Raw genomic sequence first — 25,585 nt, forward strand, 5'->3', positions numbered from 1 at the left:
ACCCATATGCGTATGCACAATTACGTAGGTGTGCTGGGCATGTGTGTTGGGGATTGAGCATTAGCACACCTGAACTGGGCAGGTGTGACGGAAGCCTTGGGGGTCACTCTGCCTGGACATGGTGCACTCAGGGCATTATGCAAACCTAGGCCCTAAAGAGGAGCCCCTGGCAGCTGTGTAGAAATTTGGGCTGGACTGTAAATAAGAAAAAATAAGAATAAAGTTATTGAAAAGCAGCCAATATGGCTGGACGTTGCCCTGACAACCCTGCACACCCCCTCCCTCCTCTTCCCTCCCCGCCACACTGTCATGTGCTGTCACCTTTGTACACTATTTGTTTATCCAGCCACCGGCACTGACAGCTCACCTAACCAATCCCGCTCTCCTCCTCCCTCGCCTCGGTCCAATCAGTGTCTAGCTTTCGGGGAGTGGGCGGGACATCGAGCTGTGCATTATAACTGTGTGCAGCGGCCGCTGTCTGCGCTGTTGGGGGAAACATGGCGGACAGGAGGGACAAGTGTGCGGACCAGATGAAACTGTGGAAGGAGAGTCGGGGCAACCAGGTATCCTGTGCATTGGGCAACTCCAAATTATCTCCCCTGAGGCTCTATATGCATGCAGCCAAGGATGAGTTCTGGCTTTGCACAGCTGGGGCAGCATTGATGCATTGTATGCAGGGTAGGCTCAGTTCTGGGGTTCCAGTATGCATGGGGAATATGCAGAGTATATGGGGATGTATCCCTAGTGCACCACTCTCTATTTCACTACTATTTGCCCCTTTAGATGTCCAGGCAGTGATGATCTGCAGGCAATTTCTAAATAACATTTCACATTCTGCACCTTTCTGCTGCCTATGGAGGTGTCAGGTGCAATGTTCTCTTATATTTTCATTGCAGGTGGGGGGGACATTCTGCACTTCTTGGATGCCAGTGTGTTATAGTTCCTGAAGTGTCACTGTTCTGCGGGACTTTGGTGCCGCTGACCCGATAGGCTTCTGTGCTCCTGTTAATAATAAACTGTGCTTTTGTTAAAGATAAACTCTAGTGCCAACGTGCCATGGGCTTGATGGTCCCAGGTGCCAGTGTACCATGGTCTTTATGGACTGTGTACCTGGAGTGCCATGGGATTTTATTAAAACTGCACCTTTGTGCTGCCTGATGGACCCTGGCGCCTGCGTGCCCTCGGCCCTGATGGACCCTGGCGCCTGCGTGCCCTCGGCCCTGATGGACCCTGGCGCCTGCGTGCCGTTGGCGCTGATGGACCCTGGCGTCTGCGTACTGTCGGTCTAGGTGGACCCTGGCAACAGCGTGCTTCTTGTTCTGATGGACCCTGGCCATTGAGTGCTGTGGGATTTCAATACAGCTACACTTTTGTGCTGCTTAATGGACCTTGGTGTCTGTTTTCCTGGTCTTGATGGACCCTGGTGCCGGTGTGCCACCGCCTGTGGGTCACTGTCCTGTAGGGCTAAAGAGTGTGTACTAAGACAGAAGTGTCCAAAAAAAATTCAAAAACCTGACCGCAATCCCGACTCCTAAAAAACAAATCCAGAATTACACTTTAAGTGCCAGCACGCCAACTTTCTGCAGTGTAATTGCAGCTCACACACAGAGGGTTCTGTTTCCCCAGAATCATCGGCTGCGTAAAATATTTACATATTCATTGGCAATAGCTCAGTGTTATTATTCTAAGACTCTTAAATAAATAATAATTACAGTATCATCTGTAAAGCCCAATAATCATTTGCTTCTTAATCTGCTGTTCTATTTTTTTTTTAAAAATGTAAACATTTCCATCCATGGATTGGAGGTAAAAAAAAAGATGAATATCCAATAATTGTCAAAGATTTGGAACATTTTATTACCCCCAACATGAAGTCCATCTCTGACTTCCTATCTCCAGTCAGAACTTAAGCTGCTCCCCCTTTTTTTGTGTATGTATGTATATATATCTCAATATTTATATTATATTTATATATATATTACTATGTTATTGTTTTCAATAGTCTGATGTTTATTCAAACACACTAAAGCTACATACACACTTCCAATTATTATCGTTGGAAAACGAACGACGAACGTTCATGCACGATATATACGAACGATCGTATAGCACCGATCCTGCACATAGAGTTAACGACACGATCGTTCGTAGATATTGTACACACAATAGATACGATCGTTTGAGCGATAGAGGAACTATGTGCACGACAGGAAAGTGAACGGACGTTCGTTCATCACGCATGCTCTGAACATGGACGATCAACGAACGACCGTACACACGAACGATGTTCAACGATCGTCGCCCAATCCGATCCGTCAGTCCGGTCGTTCGTTTCCAGCGACTTTCCTCGTTCGTCGGCGTCGTTGGTTACTTTTTTACGAACGATTTTTTGCCCAATCGATCGTTCGTCGTTCAATTGGAACAATAAAAATTGGAAGTGTGTACGCAACTTAAGTAAGCCCTGATTAGACCTTTGCTAATTCCTCCGCTAACCAATTGCTCCTATGTTGGGTGTTTTATAATCACACCGGGTAGAGTAACCTTTACAATGTTGTCTCGTAGCCCGATGCGTTCCGCCCAAGTGGCTTCTTCAGGGGATTGAGAGACCAAGGCAAACAAACAATATACCCATATTGTATCAGTTCACATGTAATGATAAAATATTATTAATATATATTACTAACATTAATCAAAGTTAGATTACAAAAAAATGTCGGAAGAACAAGAAGAAGAAAACATTTTTAGTAGAGATATAAAAGACTCATTGATTGTTACAGAAAGCGGTTGACATAAGTTATATCTTCCAAGGGGGGGCTACCAAGTATTACATTGAGCGTGCCAATACCAGTGTACTCCCCAGAATTGTTTTTCAGCTGGGTGGTGGGGTGAGTAGCTGTGGCTAGGTAGTTAAGAGGCACAAAAAAGTTAGGTACAGCTCTCCGCAGCAGAACCACCAAGCTGCTCTCAATGACACCTCATTCCACACAAATCCCAGCCTGAGCTGATAACACCCGGGTGGCTACTGGAAAGTGCCGGGTGCTGCACCCGGCTAGAAGAGGCTGGGGAGAACACTGTCTAAGATTTTTTTTCACTGTTTTTTTGTGATATCTAATGCCAAAAAAATTAATAAACATGACAATACCAAAGCATTTGTAATTGCAGCAATTACCTGGGAGAAGTGGTGCATCTTCTGACATAAATGCAAAGGTGCCAATGTTGCCATGATTGTTTATTTATACATACACACACTGTGTTCTCCCCAGGTATGTTTTAAGAAGCTGTAGGTGGGTGTCGGCCCCTGTATTGTGACCCAACGCTTCAGTAACCTCCCAAAAACAGCCAGGTGGTTACTGCAAAGTGCTGGGTGGTGCACCCAGCTAAAAGGGGCTGGAGAGAACACTGATATATATTCTTATAAATTTCATATACAAAAACAATGACTGTATGTATCACACATATATATTTAGTGTGTCATTCATATGAGGAGGTAGTAGGCACAAAGTTGTCTTTCAAGTACATTGACCTGCAAGCTAAACTGGGGCAGAAGTTTTACTACCTGCTGCTAATCTTTGTAATCTATATGTCCTATAGGTTATCTGTATAGAATTGTATGAACGTTGCATGCTTGCTTTTTGTTGTAAGTTTATGTCATCGCCCCCATCGTCTGGGATTTCAGTTCAATGTCAGTGATTGCTTTGCATTCAGTATCTATATGCTTTGCTGTAATAAATTTGCAGCTTTACTTTTGATACGCTGAGCCTGATTTAATAATGCTCTCCAAGACTAGAGAATAGACTAATGTAGGTGAGGTAACCTGGAATGGAATTCTTACCAATCCTTTGTTATTGGATTAGTTAGATCATTTGCTTTAATCCTGGACCAGATCTATTCCAGGTTTGCTGGATCACCCAGGTTTTCCCATGATAGTCCAACTTCTTCAGACTTGGAGAGGTTTAATAAATCAGACCCAATGTGTTTTGATTCAGCATGTAGGATGCATATTGTGGGTGTGCGCGGGGCTTAGATCCAGACCGTGCAGGGTTAATATAGACGTGGCTCTTGCTGTAGATGCACTTTGTCCCTTGGTGGTTGTCCTCAGGACTCTGACCCTCATGATGCTTTGTCATTATGTTTTTCAGATTCAGTCTGCTGTTTGTAAGGTAAAGAAGTTTATCATCAGTATTCTCCCCAGCAATTTTTTTTTAAGCTGAGTGGGGGAAAGCTGTAGGCAGGTGGTCTCCCCTGTATTTATGACATAAATGAAAAGGTGCTAATGTTGCCATGATTGTTTATCTATACATACACACACTGTGTTCTCAGTGTTTTTTAAGAAGCTGTAGGTGGGTGGCAGCCCCTGTATTGTGACCTAACTCTTCAGTAACTACCCAAAAACAGCCAGGTGGGTACTAAAAAGTGCCGGGTGGTGCGCCCATCTAAAAGGGGCTGGGGAGAACACTGTTCATTTTTCCACTCTATTGATTTGCAAGCATAGCTCTCAGTCTCTAGACTATGGGCTTCCCTGGCATATTAAACATTCTTCAAATGTTTGACATTCCCATTCATTCAAATAAGCAGTCATGAATTTAGGCATAAAAGAAATACATTTTGCAGATTGAAATGCTTATAACACTGCTTGAAAACAATGGAAGCATTTATAGGCATTATTAAATGCTTCCATTAAAACTACTTTGTCATTTACGTGTCTTTATGAGCATTTATAAAAGCTTACATTAACCCATAATTGGGGGTACTCATTATTATTATTATTATTATTATTAATAAACAGTAAAAAGCGCAAACCTAATAAACAGTGCTGTACATTAGGGGTTGAAATGACAGACAGATACAGACAGTGACACAGGAGGAGGAGAGGACTCTGCCCCATAGAGCTTACAATCTAATTCATGTGTCTTTAATTGCAATTTAGCTTCCAGAATGGTTTATGGTTATAATTAGTTAAATGCAGCCCAAGCATTGGCACTTTTTAAGAAATTAATCTTATTTTTCTTGTCCTATTCTAGCAAGCTGAATAGAAGAAAAACCATTCCAGAGAGTCGGGGCAGCTGTAGAAAAGTCTTGGAGCCGTGCGTGTGATGAGGTTATGAGTGAGGAAGTCATTAGTAGGTTATTGGAGGAGAGAAGAGAGGGGCTAGGGGGGTATTTTTCTATCGGGTCAGAGAGGTAATTGGGACAGAGACTGTGGAGGAATTTGAAGGCATAGCACAGGAATAATCCAATCCTTTTTACATAAACGCATAACTGTGTAAACTGGTGTTGGCTTTTATTCCATTTAGGAGAAAAATGTTTTTTTTCTGTCTGTTATATCATTGTTGTAACGCAGCTTACACAATAAAATTATCAATAGTAAAGGTAAAAGAACATGCGGCTGTAATATCCTTCAACCTTAACATAGGGAACAAAGGTCCATGTTTGTTATTTGGTATTATTTCTGCACTGAATCCACTAATCTACACTTCATAATATCCGAGATATCCCCTTACTAGATCTCACCTATCAAGTATGTGATTCTGATATAAGATGTGTGTGAACCGTGTACAAATATTCATCTTATTTAATGTCTTACTCTACAGTTACAAATCTCTAACAGATTAAACTGTTCAGGATCTTGTGACAATCCTTATACAAGATTATGGCCAAATTGTGTGAATGCAATGTGATGATGAGGATTTGTTGTTTAGTATTAAAGCATGCGCACACGTAGAATGATCATTCTTAAAGAACTCTCTATCTGCAATGCTTTATGTAGGTAGATGGTGGGATTGTTTGCAGACAGCTGACTGCACCTGCCCTTTTTGGAACAGAATGGGAGCGCAGAGCATCCCGGGATACCTACGTCACGCATCCTGGGAGGCTCTTGGCTGCTCCTTCAGCGTATGCCTTGATCTCGGGTACGCACAGTGAGATCGGCAATCCTTTTTCCTAACCGACGTCATCTGATCTTGCACCTGCGCAGTGTGAGATTGGGTGACGCAGCAAGAAAAACCCGGAAGAAAAGAGAAGATCCGAAAAGAGGTGCTGTCCCCCATCCATTCTTGCTCTTCTCCAATCATCATGTCTCTATTTAGCACATTAGTTCGCTAGCCATGTTTGGATTACAAGAGTCTGATTAAGTTACCTTTGTATACTCGCACTAATGAATAGAAAGCTGCGTTAAATTGTGCCTTTTACAAGAGGTGTGTGTGTCCAATTTAGGATAGCGTTTGGGATGCATCGACAGTGTTCAATCCAATTTTCAAGCTGGGTGGCAGCCTGTATATTGTGACCCAACTCAGCCGGGTGGTCCTAAAAAGTGCCGGATGGTGAACCCAGCTAAAAGGGGCTGGAGAGAACACAGAATCGATCATGCATAGCTATGACTAGAGCTGTAAAGTCCCTAGAGATTTCAGAGGGGAAAATTGGTGGTTTATGTATGATATTGGCCATATCTATTCCTATTCAATAATAGGTGGAAGAGGATCATTGCATCTTTTGTTCATCATTTTATGAAGTCCCACAACTGTACATAGGACAATTAAAGTTTAGTTGTCTTTTGAATATTTTCCGGGCTTCTATTCTGCTGTCCAATGGTTTATGACTGGAAGAGAAAATCTGATTGCAGCTCACAACTAAAGGTGCGTACACACTTCCAATTTTTATCGTTCCAATCGAACGACGAACGATTGATTGGGCAAAAAATCGTTCGTAAAAAAGTAACCAACGACGCCGACGAACGAGGGAAGTCGCTGGAAACGAACGACCGGACCGACGGATCGGATTGGACGACGATCGTTGAACATCGTTCGTGTGTACGGTCGTTCGTTGATCGTCCATGTTCAGAGCATGCGTGATGAACGAACGTCCGTTCACTTTCCTGTCGTGCACATAGTTCCTCTATCGCTCAAACGATCGTATCTATTGTGTGTACAATATCTACGAACGATCGTGTCGTTACCTCTATGTGCTGGATCGGTGCTATACGATCGTTCGTAGATATCGTGCAGGATCGTTCGTCGTTCGTTTTCCAACGATAATAATTGGAAGTGTGTACGTAGCTTTAGCTAGTCTTTCAATCTTTTACAGCTCCATGCCTATTATTCATGACTTTCCGAACAGATGTTATCTACAGTCCCATCAGAGCAACCTTTCCACTTCTCACCTAGTAACTTTAGATGTTCTCCTAAGCTATATCAAGCTGACAGCCCATATATCAGTCTCAGCCATAGGTTCAAAGATTGCCTGTGATGTCTGTTGATATGTCAATAGCCCTCATTGCAGATATCTGTTTTGTAAGTGCCCAGACCTTGATTCCATTCAATATCCTGTGGTCAGCAGTTTATTTTGGCACTGAGAAGTTCCAGTGATTTGCCAAGGGCATGTGGTATCACAAACGTGTGATATGCCTAGTGGAAATATTTTAGCTTTGAATGTTGTCCAAATTTCATCTTCCCAAAAATGCAATACTAATGTGTTTGTGAAGGAGGGAGAACTTATTTCATAACCGTGCTGGACAAAATCCCAGGAACTATTGGAAACTTAGTCAGTGTCTAACCTAAACCATTATCGATTACTGTATTTAAATCTGTCACCTTCAAGCGGTAGCATAAAGTGTTTAGTGGCTGAAAATTTTGACTTACTGATGCCTATATTTTAAGCCTTTTATGAATTTGAGTACAGTATGTCATTTTGTTCCCCGGCCTGTGCCATTGAAATGTAAAGAGACTAATACAAATCTTATTGCTGCAACCTTTCCGGGGCTCAGCGGCATTTTCATCCTTAGATTACCGAGCTTGTTTACTGATATATTTGATATATCATCTATCGAGAATAATGTGCGTCTCTTAAGTGTCAATGGTCATCAGCAACCCTGAGGTAGCTGCAAGATGTGTGGCCCTGCATATGTGTTCAGTTCTTTGGTGGCCTATGGATTCAGATCTTCCAACAGTCAATATGTCTTGTTAGAGATAACTTGCAGTAAAGGCTCAGACTTTACCCAACCTAAATTGTTCTTTAAATGCTTAAAAGCAGAGGGCTCCTTTGTTATTGGTGAATTATTAGTGGCAGTTCCTCGTGCTAGCCCCCAATAATACTTAATTGTTGTTCAGGTCTCATGCATTGCATTGTAAGAGTAAGGTGGGATGGTCACGTTCCCCTACACCCATAGGTTCTTGGTATCTTCATGGACTTTAGCAGGGGAATTCAACAAAATTGGGGATGAATGAAAGGGTTAGGGCAACCCAGCTACTAGAGAACCTCCTCACACTGTGTCCACAACTGCAACTGCACTTCTGTAATTTTAATAGACCCTTTTGATATTTTCCTAGAAACCCGACGTCCTGACCACTGGTGGAGGTAATCCAATTGCTGACAAGTTGAATCTTCTCACTGTTGGACCTCGAGGACCCCTATTGGTACAGGATGTGGTGTTCACGGACGAGATGGCGCACTTTGACCGGGAAAGGATTCCTGAAAGGGTGGTACATGCTAAAGGAGCAGGTAGGTTGATGCTCTGCTTTTGTGCCAAGGTCGTCCTTCCACAAAGTGTTTATTTTGTACTGAACATATGGTATATATGCAGTCTTAGTGTTCTAGCATTTCAATTCTCAATTTCATTATTGAAGAACACCCCCCTCCCTGAGAATCCTATGATGTGTATAAGAAGCCTTAGGAATTTTGGTTGTGCCAAAGTAAATCTGTTTGAAAAATGTGAAAGCTGGTATTCAGGATTTACTTCCGCTAATAATTGCTTGGCTTTCATGCTAGGTGAGTTGTTGGCCAAGTATTTATATAGTTTATATATTACATAAATTACTAACCTTGCAGTGTTATAGTGGAGATTATTTTTTCTTTTTTCCTTGTTTTTTCACCAAAAGTAAAATTGCACTTTTTTCAGTGTCCCATACAATATATTCCTCTTTTCAGGGGCCTTTGGCTATTTTGAGGTGACCCATGACATCACAAGATACACCAAAGCCAAAGTGTTTGAGAACATTGGGAAAAGAACTCCGATCGCTGTGCGATTCTCCACCGTTGGTAAGACCCTTTCCATCTGTAGTCTAAGGCGTGGTGACTCTTTAATAAATGCAACTTCATTGTGACCCTCTGCAGCTGGAGAATCGGGCTCATCTGACACCGTGCGTGATCCACGAGGCTTCGCTGTGAAATTTTACACTGAAGATGGGAACTGGGATCTTACTGGCAATAACACCCCCATTTTCTTCATTCGTGATGCCATGTTGGTGAGTTTCATGTTACCTTCTATAGGCTTAACAATGTACATTGCTGCCTAATGTCAAAATTTTATTGCTGAAAACATTTTCTGTGTGTTTGGAGTAACATCTCCCTCCCACACCCCCAAATCATAATGGTACTTGGCCATGTAATAAATAGTTGCAGTGTTTTGACCCAGAAATTTTTTTTCAGCTGGGTGGAAAGAAATTGTAGGCAGGTGGCAGCCCTTGTATTGTGACTGAACTCTTCGTTAACCACCGAAAAACAGCCAGCCCGTTATCTGATTACAGTGGCACCTGTCATGGGGTGGGTATAATAGGCAACAAGTTAACAGTCCGTTCCTGAAGGTAATGTGTTGGAAGCAAAAAAAATGATCAAGCTTAAGAATCTGAGCAACTTAGACAAGAAACAAATTGTGATGGCTAGAAAATGGAGCCAGAGCTTCCCCAAACAGCAGGTTATGTAGGGTGTTCCTGATAGGCAGTGGTAGCTAACTTCAAAAGTGGTCCAGGAACTGATAATCGGCGACAGGGTCATGGGTGCCCAAGGCTTATTTATGTCATGGGGGTGGAAGGCTTGCTCACAGTTACAATCCAACATAAGGGCAACTACAGCACAAATAGCTAAGAATTGTAGTACCAAATACGAGAAAGGTGTCAGAACAACTGGTGCATCGTAGTTTGCTGTGCCTTGTGACCCCAGACCTTTCGACAATGTACATGAGCTCTATCATTGCGAAAGTTCCTACAATGGGCATGTGTCCAATTTGGACCATCCAGCAATGAAAAAAGTGGCCTGGTCTGATAAATAATCATGTGGAGTTTTTTTGTCATTTATTTGGGGAAGAGATGCATTATGGGAAGAAGATGGGCTGGCAGAGGCATTGTGAAAATGATGAATCTGCTGCTAACATTTTGGTGGCAGGTACCAAAAGGCACGTCAGAGGCCATGTGGAGTCCATACCTCCATGGGTCAGAACTGTTTTGGCAACAAAAAAGGTACCTGCACCATTTTAAGCAGGTGTTTTTAAAGTTTTGACTGACCAGTGTTTGTGTCAGTTATTTTATAGGACGTTAGACTTTTTGATATAAATATATTTTTGATGCTAATAGATTTCATGTTTTAATTGCTCTTGGCAAAGATGAGTTTTCTGGGTCCACCTCGCTCTTCAGTCATTGGCAGGCCACTGGTAATGTAACTCCTGCACATGCATTCCGTGTTTCTATTGCCAAAAACCTCACTTTTTTTTAATTTTCCATTTCTTAACTTTTTTAGGTTTGGTTCTACTTTAGGTTCTTGAAAACAATAATGATGCTAATTTTATAGCTCTTTGCGCATTTGTTCTTTTAAATTGTTTCTGAAATAGAACAAAAATTGGTATAAGCAATGTTTTTATAAAATATCTTTTCCATGTTTGTTTATTTAGCACCATCTCTTTTTGCAATTTATAACCTAATCTATAACAGTAGGGGTGCTTGGGTAAAAAAACTCCCTTATGGAAACTTTTTTCACTCGAGTAACATATTTTTAGCTGTAGCTCTACCAATCACCTTTCCACCTTTCCATCACCAGATTCTGGCACTGAACTTGGTGTAGTTCTGGTCAGGTTTTAGTTTAACTTTCACAGAAAGTGAGTCCTTCATGGTTAGTAGAGCACAACCAGAGCTGGTATGTAAAAGCAAGCGCTCTGATCTTACCATCTGCAGACAGTACAGGTTGTAGCCATGGTGCTTAGAATTTAACAGTAATATGTTGTAGCACCAATGATGTGTCCAGCAGGACAGGGGTTAAATTTGGAATTGTGAAATGGAATTGGCAGAGGTTCCTGTGTTTTAGTCCTTAAAATGTGATGTGTGTTTTTTGTGACTCTTCACATGACCCCTTGTTATTTTGCTAGCGATATCTCTTCCTACCATTCCACCCTTTTGGGTCTGGCAGTCACTTAATCTGGGTTGTGCAACGTTAATATCTCATTTTATTTAACAAACAGGATGGGTATTTTGCCAAATGCAAGCTTAACAAAAAAGTTCCTTTTACATATTAAACCTGGTAGCACATCTCTGCTGTTGTCATTAAAGCCTACTTAACATTAACACAACAGGACTATGGCAATAAGTGTTCCATGATTTCAGCTGTAGACACTAAGAAACACATAGAAAGATTCAGCTGTTCCAGTTTTGTATGGTTGGTGAAATGATAAAATGATCTGAACTCTGAAAACTGTGCCCTCTAGAATGTAGACAATATAGGAATATTCAGCTGTATTTTCTGTGGTCTCCCTGAGGCTCATTAGGGAGTTATCATTCCTTGTTCTTCAATTTGCCTATATGTGAAGGGGACCATCTTGGTAGAGGCAGGGCTTTGCTTCCCCATGCTACATTGCAGAGCATGATAAAGACATAACAATATCTCCTGAGACTTGTAGAGATGGTAGAGGTTCTGATTATACACTTTCAGATATACAGGTATATATTCAGATATTCTAAATATAAGAAATGGCGCACTTTTAACTTTCCGGAGGAATTACAGTATATACAAAAGTATACCTTTTCAGGGAATTGCTTATAGTTTATATAACATTAAATATATTCTACTTAAAGGCCCATTTACATCAGGAGAATTTGGCCAAAGCAGTTCCAATCCAAGTACAAGGCAATTTGTCCTATGGTCTGGGTTAGTGTGCTTTGGTGAGTGGAGTGTTTATGAATGTTCCAGGTCCGTTGATTTGGTGCGGTTACTGCTCCACTTCGGGCACTAAATGTGGGGGACTGTCAGGAAATGCAGCCCTTTATGGTGCTTGAACTGGGCCAAACAGGTTTGTCCTTTTAAATGTGGGACATTTATAGGACCCGAGGTCACATGATCCAGAACACTGATCTAACTATTTGGTCAGGAGTAAGGAACCAACTAGAAATCCCCCAAAAGTGTGTGTGTCTTCTATTTTTGCATCTGAGATTCGATTATTGACTTTTATTACCTAACAGGTATGCAACAATGCATCATTGTTCAAAAAATGTCAGTATATATTTTCTTTTAAAGAAATAAAATTAAATTCAATTAAAAATACGGATATTTTGGTAATATAGTAACTTGTAACTTTTGCTTTCAGTTTCCGTCATTTATCCACTCTCAGAAGAGGAACCCCCAGACCCACATGAAGGATCCAGATATGGTTTGGGATTTCTGGGCCCTGCGTCCGGAGTCTCTCCACCAGGTAAAATTACTGTATTTATGTAGTGCTCTGCTTTAATGCAACCCCTCTGGCGCATGGTTCTAAAGTAGTAGAATAAGCCACTTGACATTATCTGCTTATCAGGAGCTGGGTGCCACCAATGCCGCCCCAGGCAGAGAACATTTATCTCTTTTAACAGCTGTCACACTTCCAGCATAATAAAAAATAAGTTTATTAAGAGGAGTCCACCCAAACTAGTTGGATTTTCTCCAAATACATCATCAGAATGAAACTCAAGAGTTCGATTTTAATATCTGGCCTAGTTATTGTAGTGTACAAAATTAAAAATGCTTTCAAAATGCATTTTGCTTTCACATGCGATTTTGTGACATATTCTCGTGTGCCTGTCAGTTTTCAGACAGTTGGTTAGTGCAGGGATTTTTGTTCCTTAGCATCTATCCACACTTAGTGTTGCTTGTTTTAACCCTTGTTATCCCTGGCTGCAAGCCCTTACCCAACCTTAGCTTCCCTAGAGGTAAGTGCTTGCCCTGATTTATTGTGGGAAGCAATTTTTAATTGTTATGATTGTTAAAATTGATGTATTAGATTTAACATTTCCATCAAATCTAATGACATTTGTAAAATTAGTGTCACCATGCAGTGCCAAATTTCATAGGGTTCTCGCACTGCATTAGGGTTCCATTAGAGGAAACACTAGAATTTAATTTCCAGGCACAGCCTTGAACATTGCAGTAAATTGAAAAAGTGAAAGCTTGATTGCTTGATATGTCAAGCAATTGGCAACTCTCTGTATGAGAACTGGAAAGTCCAATATCTAAGTTTAGAGCAGTGTTTTTTCAACCTCTTTATCATGAAGAAACTCCTTATAATTACTTTCAGGTCTTTATGGAACCCCTGCTATAATTACTATAGCCACAGCTCACAATACATTAGTCTGGTGGTCAATAGAAAGAATGAATCCTGTATTTCTTCGTCAGTGGGGAAGACTGTCACCCTTACAGATAGACAAAGATCATAGGGGGTTCACTTAAACTTAACTGAGAATCCCAGTTAGCTTATATCTTCAGGAACCCTTAGCAACCTCTGGAGGAACCCTGGATGAGAATCGCTGATTTATAAGGCCTTTTTTTATGTTGAACAAACATTGCATCATCGTAAAAGGTAGCATTTGATTATAACATCTAAGACCTGACTTCTCTGTCCTTGTTGTACACGGCTGTACGTCAGTATAATCTATTGTCTAATAATTCATATTCATCATGGCCCTCCAGCAGTTGGAACACCAAATTAAATGTTGTAACCTTGTGAAAAAAACAAAATCAAATTCAAACCCCCTCTCTCGCTGTCTTGTAGGGCTTCATACAGAGATGTAATTGGATTGAGATAGTCTGAAATAAAAAAGCTACTTCCTTGCTCTATAAAAAAATCTAAAAATTCCAGACCTAGGTTAGTACTGGCGTCTCTGAGATTGCTCAGTATTCATGGAGAGGCAGATCTGACCTATATTTAATCAATTTCTGACCTACATTTGATTTGCATATAGAAATGTGTAGGACTTCAATATTTTCTTGAATAAAAAAAAAAACTGTTGACACAGGACCTCATGGGTACACTGTACATTAAATGTTAATCTGCAAGAAGATTTATATTGATGTTAATTCATATTAACAGAAAAAGTATTTATGTACTAATCAATTGTTCACTCTCTCAAGGTCTCCTTCCTGTTTTCTGATCGTGGTATCCCAGATGGCCATAGACACATGAACGGGTATGGCTCTCACACTTTCAAACTGGTTAACGCCAAGGATGAACCCGTTTACTGCAAGTTCCACTACAAGGTATAATCTGCTAATGCCAACCGTGCTTCAGATGTTTGTGCAATATTCTGAACCCAGAATCTCATTTACTAACTTTGAGTTAAAGCTGAAATTCAGTCTGTTTACATATGTATTTTCCTGATTCCATCTTCCCCCAAATCAACCTGCTAATGAAATGACCATATAATACCTTTATGTTTTCAGAAAACCTGTAATAGGAAAACCATGGAGCCAGCTAATTCTAAATTTTTTCTAAACAGTACCCATTGCCTGACTTTCACATAGTCCCTCAAGGCTATGTGACAGTCAGGACCCCAAGGGCACATAGTGTATGGCCAGCTTTGTTGGACAGCATGAGCTGTTGCAGGAACTGGAAACATAAAGAATTTTCTGGAAGTATTACCAGCTGTGTTAACACTATTACCAATCTGTATCATGCATTTATTGTTTGTTTTTGCTTTAATGTGAGAAAGAAGGTTGATGTATGTGTTAACAAAGTCCAGCTGATATAGCAAGTCTTTATCTGGCTCTGGTTGGTCATAACATTTATTTTATTACATCATTTGTATATATATTATGAGTACAGCCAACAAGAACTCATCTGTAATTGATTACATTTCTAGAAGAAAGATCATCAGTTGTGTATTGCCTTCTTAACAGTTGCTTTTTAGATGTGCAAAACCTTTTATTTTTATTTTTTATAAATTATATATAATCTAGAAAATAGGTTGTTTTATTATCAGTGGCTCACACTGTCTTTTTTTTTTTTTTTTTTTTTATATTTATTTTTTATTAGCAACCAATAAAAACAGACAATTACAGAACTCAAACCAGTGTATATAGATGGCAAAAGCAAATAAAAGCGTGAAAAGGCATACAATTTTACAGAAATAGTCATATCTAGCAACTTGAGAGAACATATAGCATGCCATGTAAGAAAAGAGCTTAATGTCGCAATTCAGTAGCGATATCGGGCGATAGCTTGCACATAACGTAGCATCTTTTTCTGGTTTCAGGATGACAGTGATATGGCTCACACTGTCTTAATTAAGCCTCATAGGGGGATATTGACTGCTACAGCCTCTAACTCTGTCCACTGTGCAATTACAGACCAATCAGGGCATCAGAAATCTGACTGTGGAAGAAGCCGGTCGTTTGGCTGCCGAGAATCCAGATTATGGAATCCATGACCTGTATGAAGCCATTGCCAATGGGAACTATCCTTCCTGGACCTTCTACATCCAAGTCATGACCTTTGAGCAAGCAGAGAGGTTCCCATTCAATCCTTTTGACTTGACTAAGGTGAGTGACACCTGTAGAGTGGTAGCCAATCACGTGATGTATTTTACCTCTCCATAAGTTTAATGGTGGAAAACTCACATTAGATTTCTCTTTCCTGGCTAAAAGATTTGAAATACAGTGACACCATTATTATGGCATTTGGCCCTTTGCTGGATGTTGGTTTATAAAGCTAAAATCCAAAAATGAATCTAGTGGCCATAGACACATGAACGGGTATGGCTCTCACACTTTCAAACTGGTTAACGCCAAGGATGAACCCGTTTACTGCAAGTTCCACTACAAGGTATATTCTGCTAATGCCAACCGTGCTTCATATGTTTGTGCAATATTCTGAACCCATAGTCTCATTTACTAACTTTGAGTTAAAGCTGAAATTCAGTCTGTTTACATATGTATTTTCCTGATTCCTTCTTCCCCCAAATCAACCTGCTAATGAAATGACCATATAATACCTTTATGTTTTCAGAAAACCTGTAATAAGAAAACCATGGAGCCAGCTAATTGTAAATTTTTTCTAAACAGTACCCATTGCCTGACTTTCACATAGTCCCCCAAGGCTATGTGACAGTCAGGACCCCAAGGGCACCTTTGCATAGTGTATGGCCAGCTTTGTTGGACAGCATGTTGCAGGAACTGGAAACATAAAGAATTTTCTGGAAGTATTACCAGCTGTGTTAACACTATTACCAATCTGTATCATGCATTTAATGTTTGTTTTTGCTTTAATGTGAGAAAGAAGGTTGGTGAATGTGTTAACAAAGTCCAGCTGATATAGCAAGTCATTATCTGGCTCTGGTTGGTCATAACATTTATATTATTACATCATTTGTATATATATTATGAGTACAGCCAACAAGAACTCATCTGTAATTGTTTACATTTCTAGAAGAAAGATCATCGGTTGTGTATTGCCTTCTTAACAGTTGCTTTTTAGATGTGCAAAACCTTTTATTTTTATAAAATAAATAGAATCTAGAAAATAGGTTGTTTTATTATCAGTGGCTCACACTGTCCTAATTAAGCCTCATAGGGGGATATTGACTGCTACAGCCTCTAACTCTGTCCACTCTGCAATTACAGACCGATCAGGGCATCAGAAATCTGACTGTGGAAGAAGCCGGTCGTTTGGCTGCCGAGAATCCGGATTATGGAATCCATGACCTGTATGAAGCCATTGCCAATGGCAACTATCCTTCCTGGACCTTCTACATCCAAGTCATGACCTTTGAGCAAGCAGAGAGGTTCCCATTCAATCCTTTTGACTTGACTAAGGTGAATGACACCTGTAGAGTGGTAGCCAATCACGTGATGTATTTCACCTCTCCATAAGTTTAATGGCGGAAAACTCACATTAGATTTCTCTTTCCTGACTAAAAGATTTGAAATACAGTGACACCATTATTATGGCATTTGGCCCTTTGCTGGATGTTGGTTTATAAAGCTAAAATCCAAAAATGAATCTAGTTCTCTATCTCTGGTTCCAGATCTGGCCTCACAGGGACTTCCCTCTCATCCCCGTTGGAAAGATGGTCTTGAACCGTAACCCAACCAACTACTTTGCAGAAGTGGAGCAAATTGCCTTCGATCCAAGCAACATGCCTCCCGGAATCGAGCCTAGCCCTGACAAAATGCTTCAGGTCAGTGGGTCCTTGGACGATCAGAATAGGTACCAGGCTACAGGGTAGTTGGAAATTGACTGCATCTTAAGTTCAGACTAGTGGTCTTTGAGGGTTGTGCTGTAATGGTTGCACTGTAATGGTTGCACTGTGATAGTTAGGGTCAGGTGTCCTGGAGGGAAGAATGCAAAAGGGTGAGGTGTTGGGGCGGGATACACTGTGACTTTGAGAGGTGAGGTGTTGGGGTGAGAAACCGTGTGATTGAAGGTGGTGTTGGGAACGAATATGCTCGTATTGTCACGGGTAAAGCTTTCGGGGAGGGTTTTGCTATAATGGGGTTATGTAGGATATTTGGAAGCATGCTCTGTGATGGAGGGGATTTGCTGAGATGTGGTCAGGTGATTGTAAAATGATGCATTGTGACTGGAATGTGTGAGGTTCTAGTAGAAATAAATTGTAATGGGGAAGGAGACAGGTACCTGGGAGAAATGTATTGTAAGGGGCCAGTGAGTTGGCCAAATTCAGCTTTACTGTTGATTTTATGTTACAGGGTCGTCTCTTCTCTTACCCGGATACACACAGACACCGCTTGGGAGCCAACTACCTGCAGTTACCTGTGAACTGCCCTTACAAAGCAAGAGTGGCCAACTACCAGCGCGATGGCCCAATGTGCTTCAGTGATAATCAAGGTAATGAGGAGGAGGTGCAAACATTTAGTTTGTGTGTGTTTTTACCTACACATACACATCTAAAATTTATTCCATCAAATGCATAGACTATGCTAAATTTTAGCATTGCTATACCTTGGCTTGGCCATTCAATCTGAGGCCAGGTCTGCCTGTATTTTAAACTTTAAGGGTGGTAGAATATGGTGTTTTTTGTGAAACTACATTTACACCCAAGAGATTCAGCCCAGTTTGTGGATCCATTATCTTTATAAAACATTTTTTTCTCCTCCAGATATTTTAAAACCGCTCCTTGCTTATCAGTTACTTAGTATAGAGCTTCTTGGTGGATCAGTAATTCACCCGCTTCCTCCTGTGCCTTCTGGGCCAGGCTATTTCTATTTCTAAAACTATAAGCTTTTCCATTGATAGTTACCCAATTAAAAAGTAATGTTTTGTGGCTCTTTGGTGCTCTTAGGTTGCCTGCTTTATGTACTGGAGGCCATACAAGTGAACTAGGACATTGTTCACAAAATGCATATTTTGTTAGACTGAAAAGGCTATACATTATTTAATTTATCAGACTTTGAAGATAAGATCCTTACACCAGGTTTTCCATCATCATCCTTCTTCTAAGACCTTTTTGGCGTGTGTGTGTGTAATATTGGTGTATATACTGTCTAATTTTTTTGTTCTTATCCTGTAGGGGGAGCTCCAAATTATTACCCCAACAGCTTCTCGGCCCCGGATAACCAGCCTGCAGCCAGGGAGAGCAAATTCCGGGTGTCTGCAGATGTTGCCCGCTACAACAGCTTAGATGAGGACAACGTCTCTCAGGTAACCTCCTTGTACAATTAGTCTGAACTATAATCACTCGCATGTGGAGTTCAGTGCCTATGGCAAAGGGTTTATAATCTAAATTATTAAATGCATTGTTTGCAGCTTTCAGTCAGTGCTTTAGTTGATACCAGAAAAAAGTAGCTCAAAAGTCTAAATCTAAACTAGATTTATATTTATTAAGTTCTGTCACCAACATTACATCTTCTCCCCAACAAGGTGTTCTCAGTGTTTTAGGGTAAATAAATACATAAGGGCTTACTGTGAATGCAGAGCAACATAGATCCTGCACCTTAAGAAGGTGTCCCTATGGTGCCCTTCATTTACACTTGGCCTGAGACTGGCTGACATCATTACAACAGCATCATATTCTGCATCAGCAAAGACTGCCATGAAAGAGGTAAAAGGATTCTGCAGCATCAGTTTTCTGAGTCAGTCCCAAAGTCAATATGTTGTAAATCCATAGATCAGTGATCCATAAAGCATATTGTGGCCCAGTGGTTAGCACTCCTCCCTTTGCAGCGCTAAGTCCCAGATTCGAATCTCGGCGAGGACACGATATCTGCATGAAGTTTGCTGGTTTCCCCCGTGTTTGCTGGGTTTCTTCTGGGTACTCTGGTTTCCTCCCACTGGGTACTACGATTTCCTCCCACTGGGTACTTTTTCCCACATTGGGCAGCACGGTGGCTCAGAGGTAGCACTTCTGCCTTTGCAGCGCTGGGTCCCAGGTTTGAATCTAGGCCAGGACAGTATCTGCATGGAGTTTGCAGGTTCTCGACGTGTCTGCGTGGCTTTCTTCCAGGTACTCTGGTTTCCTCCCACATCCCAAAAACTTGCAGTTAGGTTAATTGGCTTCACCTCAAAATTGACCTTAGACTACATTAATCACATATGACTATGGTAGGGACATTGGATTGTGGGCTCCTTTCAGGGATAGTTAGTGACATGACTATCTACTTTGTACAGCGCTGCATAATATGATGGCGCTGTATAAATACTGTGTAATAATAATAATAATAATTCTAAAAACATGCAGTTAGGTTAATTAGCTTTCCCCCTAAAATTGACCTTAGACTGTATTAATGATATATGACTATGGTAGGGACATTAGAGTGTGAGCCCCTTTTAAGGGACAGTTAGTGACATGACTATGGACTTTGTACAGTGCTGCATAATATGTTGGCGCTATATAAATACTGTGTAGTAATAATAAAAAAGAACAGGCAACCAATGATGGCCTACACAGTGGGTATTTAATTCCACCACAAGGTGGCAGCACATTATACTGACTGGTCAAACTACTGGAAATAAATTAGCTGCCCTATTTTGCACTGAATATACAAGCTTGCATGTAATGGACCAACCCGTCTAAAAGTTATGTTTCAAAAGTGCAATATTCATGTAGGGTTGGCTCAGTGTTTTACATTTTTATCTATACCTTTCCTTCCACTATCATATGTCTGTTTTTTTCTTAAACTAAATACATTTTAAAATCTTGGTAGGGCTGGTAATTTATACACAGAGAATCCCTACCACAGTCTACAAAGGACAGTATTATATTACTGGGGAGCGAAAGTATTAGTTGGCTAGAAATTAAAATGGCGCCTGAAGCATGAACATTCCCTTTCCCTTTTTTGTTTTTTTCTGCTGAGCTCTGGTGGCGTCTTCTTCTAAGAGAACTATTTATCCAAGTATCGTGTCCTTGCAGCTCTCTGTGTTTGCTTTCCTCTTACATTTTTTTATGAGTAATGGCGCACATCCCACAATGTGCTTTTCTGATCACAAGCCTGTCCAATGACTGGATTTGTAAACCCATGCTGTATACTGACATCCTTTGTGTTGGGAACGACCTATTTATAAAATACGGTATGATGAGTGAACCCTAGGTTAGCAGACTTTTCCAACAGCCACAAGGTTTATAATGTTCCGGAATAGTGTCATGCTTTGTTATGTGCATGTGTACCCTTCTGTGCATTAGTCATACATCAGATCATGAGCTTGTTTGTGTTTTTACTTTAGTTGTATAAAATATTATTTACTTTTGTTTATAAAATATTATCTGCTAGTGAAATTTCCCCAGTAAGATACAGTCACACACACAGCATGTGAAAGGGTTGAAACCCTCCACTAAAACCAAAAAGAAAAGTTTACCAGGAGGTAGTATGAGCTCTGTGTTACTGTATTGGATTTTGTGCCTCTGTGTAGTGAGAACGAAGTAGGGTGCTTAAAAAGCACAATCCTGTAGTAATCTACTTCTCTCGTTAGCAAAAGCAAAACTCAAAAAAGACACAATGGAGATTAATAAAAAAATGATAAAATAACCAGCTTTTGCTGCATCTTTCAAATTTTTTTCAGAGATTTTCCCCACAGAAAAATGAATCTTTTTCAACCCCCATTCCTTTGAGCACTGATTGTGGACAGTAAAAAGACAAGCAGCACAGTCTCCGCCATTATAATGGTTTAGACCAAGGGTGTCAAACTCTGGCCCGGGGGCCAAATCTGGCCCCCATTGTCCTTTTTTTTTTTCCACTCCAAAGGAATCCTAACTATGAACAGCAGTTGGCCCGCCGCTGCATTAAAATAGCGCCGCTACTACAATTCCTGGCATCACTCGCTTCTATAGACCAGCGGGCTCTGTGCCTATGCGTGGCCCCGCATTGGACTGTTTTATAGATACAAGTAATGCTAGGAATTTTAGTAGCGGGGCTATTTCAATGAAGAGGGAGTTTCAGCGGCGGGCCACTCATAAGATTTAGCTGCGCATTGGCCGCGTCTGGCATTTCCAGCACTCCCCCTCAGCTGTACTTTTCTTTGCTACTCCATGGCATGGACTTGAATGGTTGGATTTTCATAGAAGAATAATGTTATTAATAATGTTAGCCTGTGCAAAAAGTTAGCATTGAAATTTAACTCCAAAGGCTACCAATAGAGAAAGAGGCATAACGTTTTTTTTTATGACTCTTCCTCTATTATAAGCTTGTTCCAGATTGAATGTGAAACAAAACCTCTTTGTTTCCATATGAAAAGGGTTAATATCTACAAGGTAAAATTTCCTCAATTTTTTTCAATAAATTTCAAGGTTGGCCCGCAACTTTGTCTACGTTTTTAATTTTGTTGCTCTGTGTATTTGAGTTTGACACCCCTTGTTTAGACTTTCCTTGCAGAGAAGACTTGGAATTTTAAATGTTTGCTTGTATTCTGTTCCTGTGCAAAGTAAAGAAATTAGGGGCCAATCCACACTACTTCTGTTGGGTTGTGTTGCTTTACTGCAGACTCAACACAATGCCAAACTGGAATCCATCCTTTACAACGGGTCCAGTTCTCATCAACAAGCTGCTTTGATGTGTGTTTGTTAAAGAAGACAAACTAAAGTATTTTTGTTTCTTCTCTGTAAATAAACATACATCAACATAATGCAAAATAAATATGCATGTCCTCTCAAGAATGCAGAAAATGCAACACACCTGGTGTGAATCCAGCCTTCACAGTATTGGTTATGAGCCAAGCAGACGGGACAGTTTCCTTGGGGATTTTACAGCCTGACACTGGGCTGGAATTTTAGAGAATACAGAGGCAAGGCTTTATTGTCACATCTGGGGGGGGGGGAAGTTGTCCAAGCTGGCTGAGATAAACTGGACATCCTTCTCAGATAACCTAGTAGGCTTGGTCTTTATGCAGAAACTCAAGCAAAAGAGCAATAGTAGTCTAAGGAGCAAATCAGGCCTGGTGCATAGTCTCAATAATAATAACCTTTAAATTTAAAGTTTTTGTGTATAGTTGTCATGTGACGTTGTTTGTGTCTACATTGCAGGTCCGGGACTTCTACACCAAAGTGCTTAATGAAGAAGAGCGCAAGAGACTTTGTGAGAACATCGCCGGCCACTTGAAGGATGCCCAGCTGTTCATCCAGAAGAGAGTTGTGAGTACTGTGTGACCTGTAGTGCATGACTGTAAAAATCTCCATCAATCTTGTATGGATTAATGAGCATTTAGATTATGGGATGAAGTAAACCAATGCTCAAATATTAACCTCTCTGGTGGTCTGATTATGTCCATATTTATATGTCAAAAGTGGTACATTTTAATGTGTGGAAATTTGTTGTTTAATATTTTAGTAATTCTTATTACTAAACAATTATAAAAAATAATGAATTTATTTATCTTTTTGAAAAAGTAAAATTCAAAATTTATCAAAACCTTTTTTTACTGTGATCAATGTTTTAAAAGCAGATTACAATGTAATCTGCTGAAAAATTTCCCACCCGGCCATGCCTCTCCAGCGTACCGACACTTCATGCATCACATCGAGGATGTGATGCAGAAGCCAGGCCAAAGTTCGCTAAGGACGCTGCTGGATCGAGGGGAGCAGGTAAGAGTTTTTTTTTCCTACCCTGAGTGTGGCTCGGGGGTTACTGCTTTCGGTACATAAATTTCTCTCCGAGCCACACTCAGGATCACCGTCAGGGGGGTTAATAAATTAGCTGTGCTAATAGTGCTGTGGTGAATAAATAAACCGCAGTGGAATTCAAAGATGTTATTGTTACAAATATGTGGGCATGAATATTGAGGGGAGAACAGGAAAGCTACAACTTTGAAAAGTGCTGCGGGGGTAGACAACATTGGGCCAGTTGATTCTTCCTCCGTGTCAGTTGTGTATTGGGTGTCTCTATACCAGACTTTCTCAAACTTTCTTAGATCTTCAGGGAACCCCTGACCATAACTTTTATGCAAAGCTCACTGTTGGTCAGTAGGAAGAATTTGTCCTACATTGCTGGCCAATGAGAATGTCACACTTACAGATAGCCAAAAAGATCAATGGTGTCACTTATTAGCCAGTATTTATATAGCACTGACATATTACACAGCGCTGTACAAAGTCTATAGTCATGTCACTAGCTGTCCCTCAAGGGGGCTCACAATCTAATGTCTCTACCATAGTCATAGGTTTCTAATACAGCCTAAGGTAATTTTTTTTAGGGGGAAGCTAATTAACCTAACTGCATGTTTTTGGAATGTGGGAGGAAACCGAAGTACCCGGGGGAAACCCATGCAAACATGGGGAGAACCTGCAAACTCCATGCAGATAGTGTCCTGGCCAAGATTCGAACCTGTATTTTTGGTTTTTGTGACCTCTGTTACGTTTTCCTTTACTAGGTGAAGAATTTCACAGACGTTCACCCTGATTATGGCAACCGCATCCAAGCTCTGCTTGACAAGTACAATGCTGAAAGTCACAATAAGGTAACGAGGAGTACTACCTTTTCTTTGACATTGGTCATTTTTTTTGCCCATGTTAAAGTTTTTTTTTTAAATATTAATTTCTATAAATTGTAAATGATGCTTGTTCTACTTTTACAGAGAGTGATCAAGACCTACACTCAGCATTCTGCTAATGTGACCTCCGACAAGGCCAACCTGTAACCGCCCCCTTCTTCCTCCTAAATGATCCGTCCACTAATTTTTTTTTTTTTTAATTAAAGCTTTAGTAAGACCTAAATGATTGTGTTTTAAAACAGAGCTTCAAATTGCCCACAATCTTTCTGGGTAATCTGTAGACTTTTACTTGGAAAATGCTAAGTAGCACTTGGCTTTGGGAACATCCAGCATTTGTATAGTCCAGATTTACCCAATAATTTTATAAAGTCAGAAAAAAATTAAACTGGAAAAAAATAAAATATGCAAAATAACTTGGGTATAGACTACTAACCTTCTGACCAAACATATCCAATAGCTAACTGACATTTACCAATCACCAATTACAATAACTTCTTACGCTGTGCCTTCAAATGACAGATTCAGTTGATTGCAGTAAAGGTGACACAAGGTAATCTTACATCTTGTGAATTGCACTTTGAAAGTGGCTGACCATCAGGGCCTCATGGGAAATGTAGTTCATCAGAGATATGACAACTGATTACTAGATTGTAACAAATCTGTTGCATATAAATTAATCTGTTTCTTGTTGCAGGGCTTCATCTGGCAGCATGCAGCAAATGTAAAATAATTGTGTGATTTGTCTTTTTTACAATAAACCTAACTGCAGCCAATATACTTTGTAAATGTGTTTTTTCTCGGACGGATGTGGATCTGTGTTTAATGTATGTTTTTACATGCATGTTATATTTTATATCAACTATATACTACTCAGAAAAAATGTACCTTTTCATTATTAAAATAAAGAAAAATCAGTCCTTTATCTCTCCATTTTAATTGGCATGCACAAGATTAGTTTTACTGCTATCTTGATGTTCCAGAATCCCCCACCTCCTAGATTGTAAGCTCTTCTGGGCAGGGTCCTCTTCTCCTTTGTCACTGTCTGTGTCTGTCATTTGTAACCCCTATTTAATGTACAGCGCTGCATAATTTGTTGGCACTGTATAAATCCTATTGAATAATAAATATTACTCCTTATCTAGTCACTGTTTGCAGGCTGTTCCATGGTGGGCTTTGCATTCTTCTGTGCATGTAAAGACAGCCCTGCTGTGAGGATTACCCAATTCTGTCCCTTGCACTGATTCCTATTGAGTTTTAGACACTTTTTGACTATTTGGTTAAAGTGATAAAGGGCTGGCAACTCTTCTCAAATATTGCTGTCAGTTTCCCCACTCTGCAAGGTTCCTTAATTACCTGTCCCTGTTACTCAACAGGAAGCAAAGGAAGTCGGCAATAAGATCTCCTTCCCCATTCTACCAAAAAAGTTTTCATTGCTGTGTCCTTGTTGAAGAAATTTTTCCCCTGGGTTCTTATTACAGAATTACAATAAGTAAAGGAAATCACCTTGAACTTGAAAGTTCATTCCCTCTTCCCCTTGTAAAGCTCGTGAGAAGTATGCAGAAGTTGTGCTGCCAAACTAGCGATACTAAGGAACACTAATATTGGAGAAAGATGAGTTTATCAGTCTGCTGAATCTCCATTCCCTGGCCAGTC

At 40.4% G+C, this 25,585-nt stretch overlaps 1 protein-coding gene across 1 annotated transcript; it reads left to right on the forward strand.

Moving 5' to 3' along the window:
* Positions 1–425: 425 nt before the first annotated feature.
* On the forward strand, positions 426–24,705 carry LOC140338070 (catalase). The gene is made up of 13 exons (XM_072422110.1): positions 426–563; positions 8,322–8,493; positions 8,920–9,030; positions 9,106–9,236; positions 12,338–12,442; positions 14,134–14,259; positions 16,621–16,812; positions 17,025–17,177; positions 17,707–17,845; positions 18,528–18,658; positions 22,470–22,577; positions 23,813–23,899; positions 24,017–24,705. The coding sequence occupies exons 1-13, from the start codon at positions 498–500 to the stop codon at positions 24,077–24,079; spliced, it is 1,584 nt and encodes a 527-aa protein (XP_072278211.1). The 5' UTR covers positions 426–497; the 3' UTR covers positions 24,080–24,705.
* Positions 24,706–25,585: the final 880 nt, after the last annotated feature.

Source organism: Pyxicephalus adspersus, chromosome 9 (genome assembly GCF_032062135.1).
Source record: "Pyxicephalus adspersus chromosome 9, UCB_Pads_2.0, whole genome shotgun sequence".
NCBI classification, from domain to species: domain Eukaryota; kingdom Metazoa; phylum Chordata; class Amphibia; order Anura; family Pyxicephalidae; genus Pyxicephalus; species Pyxicephalus adspersus.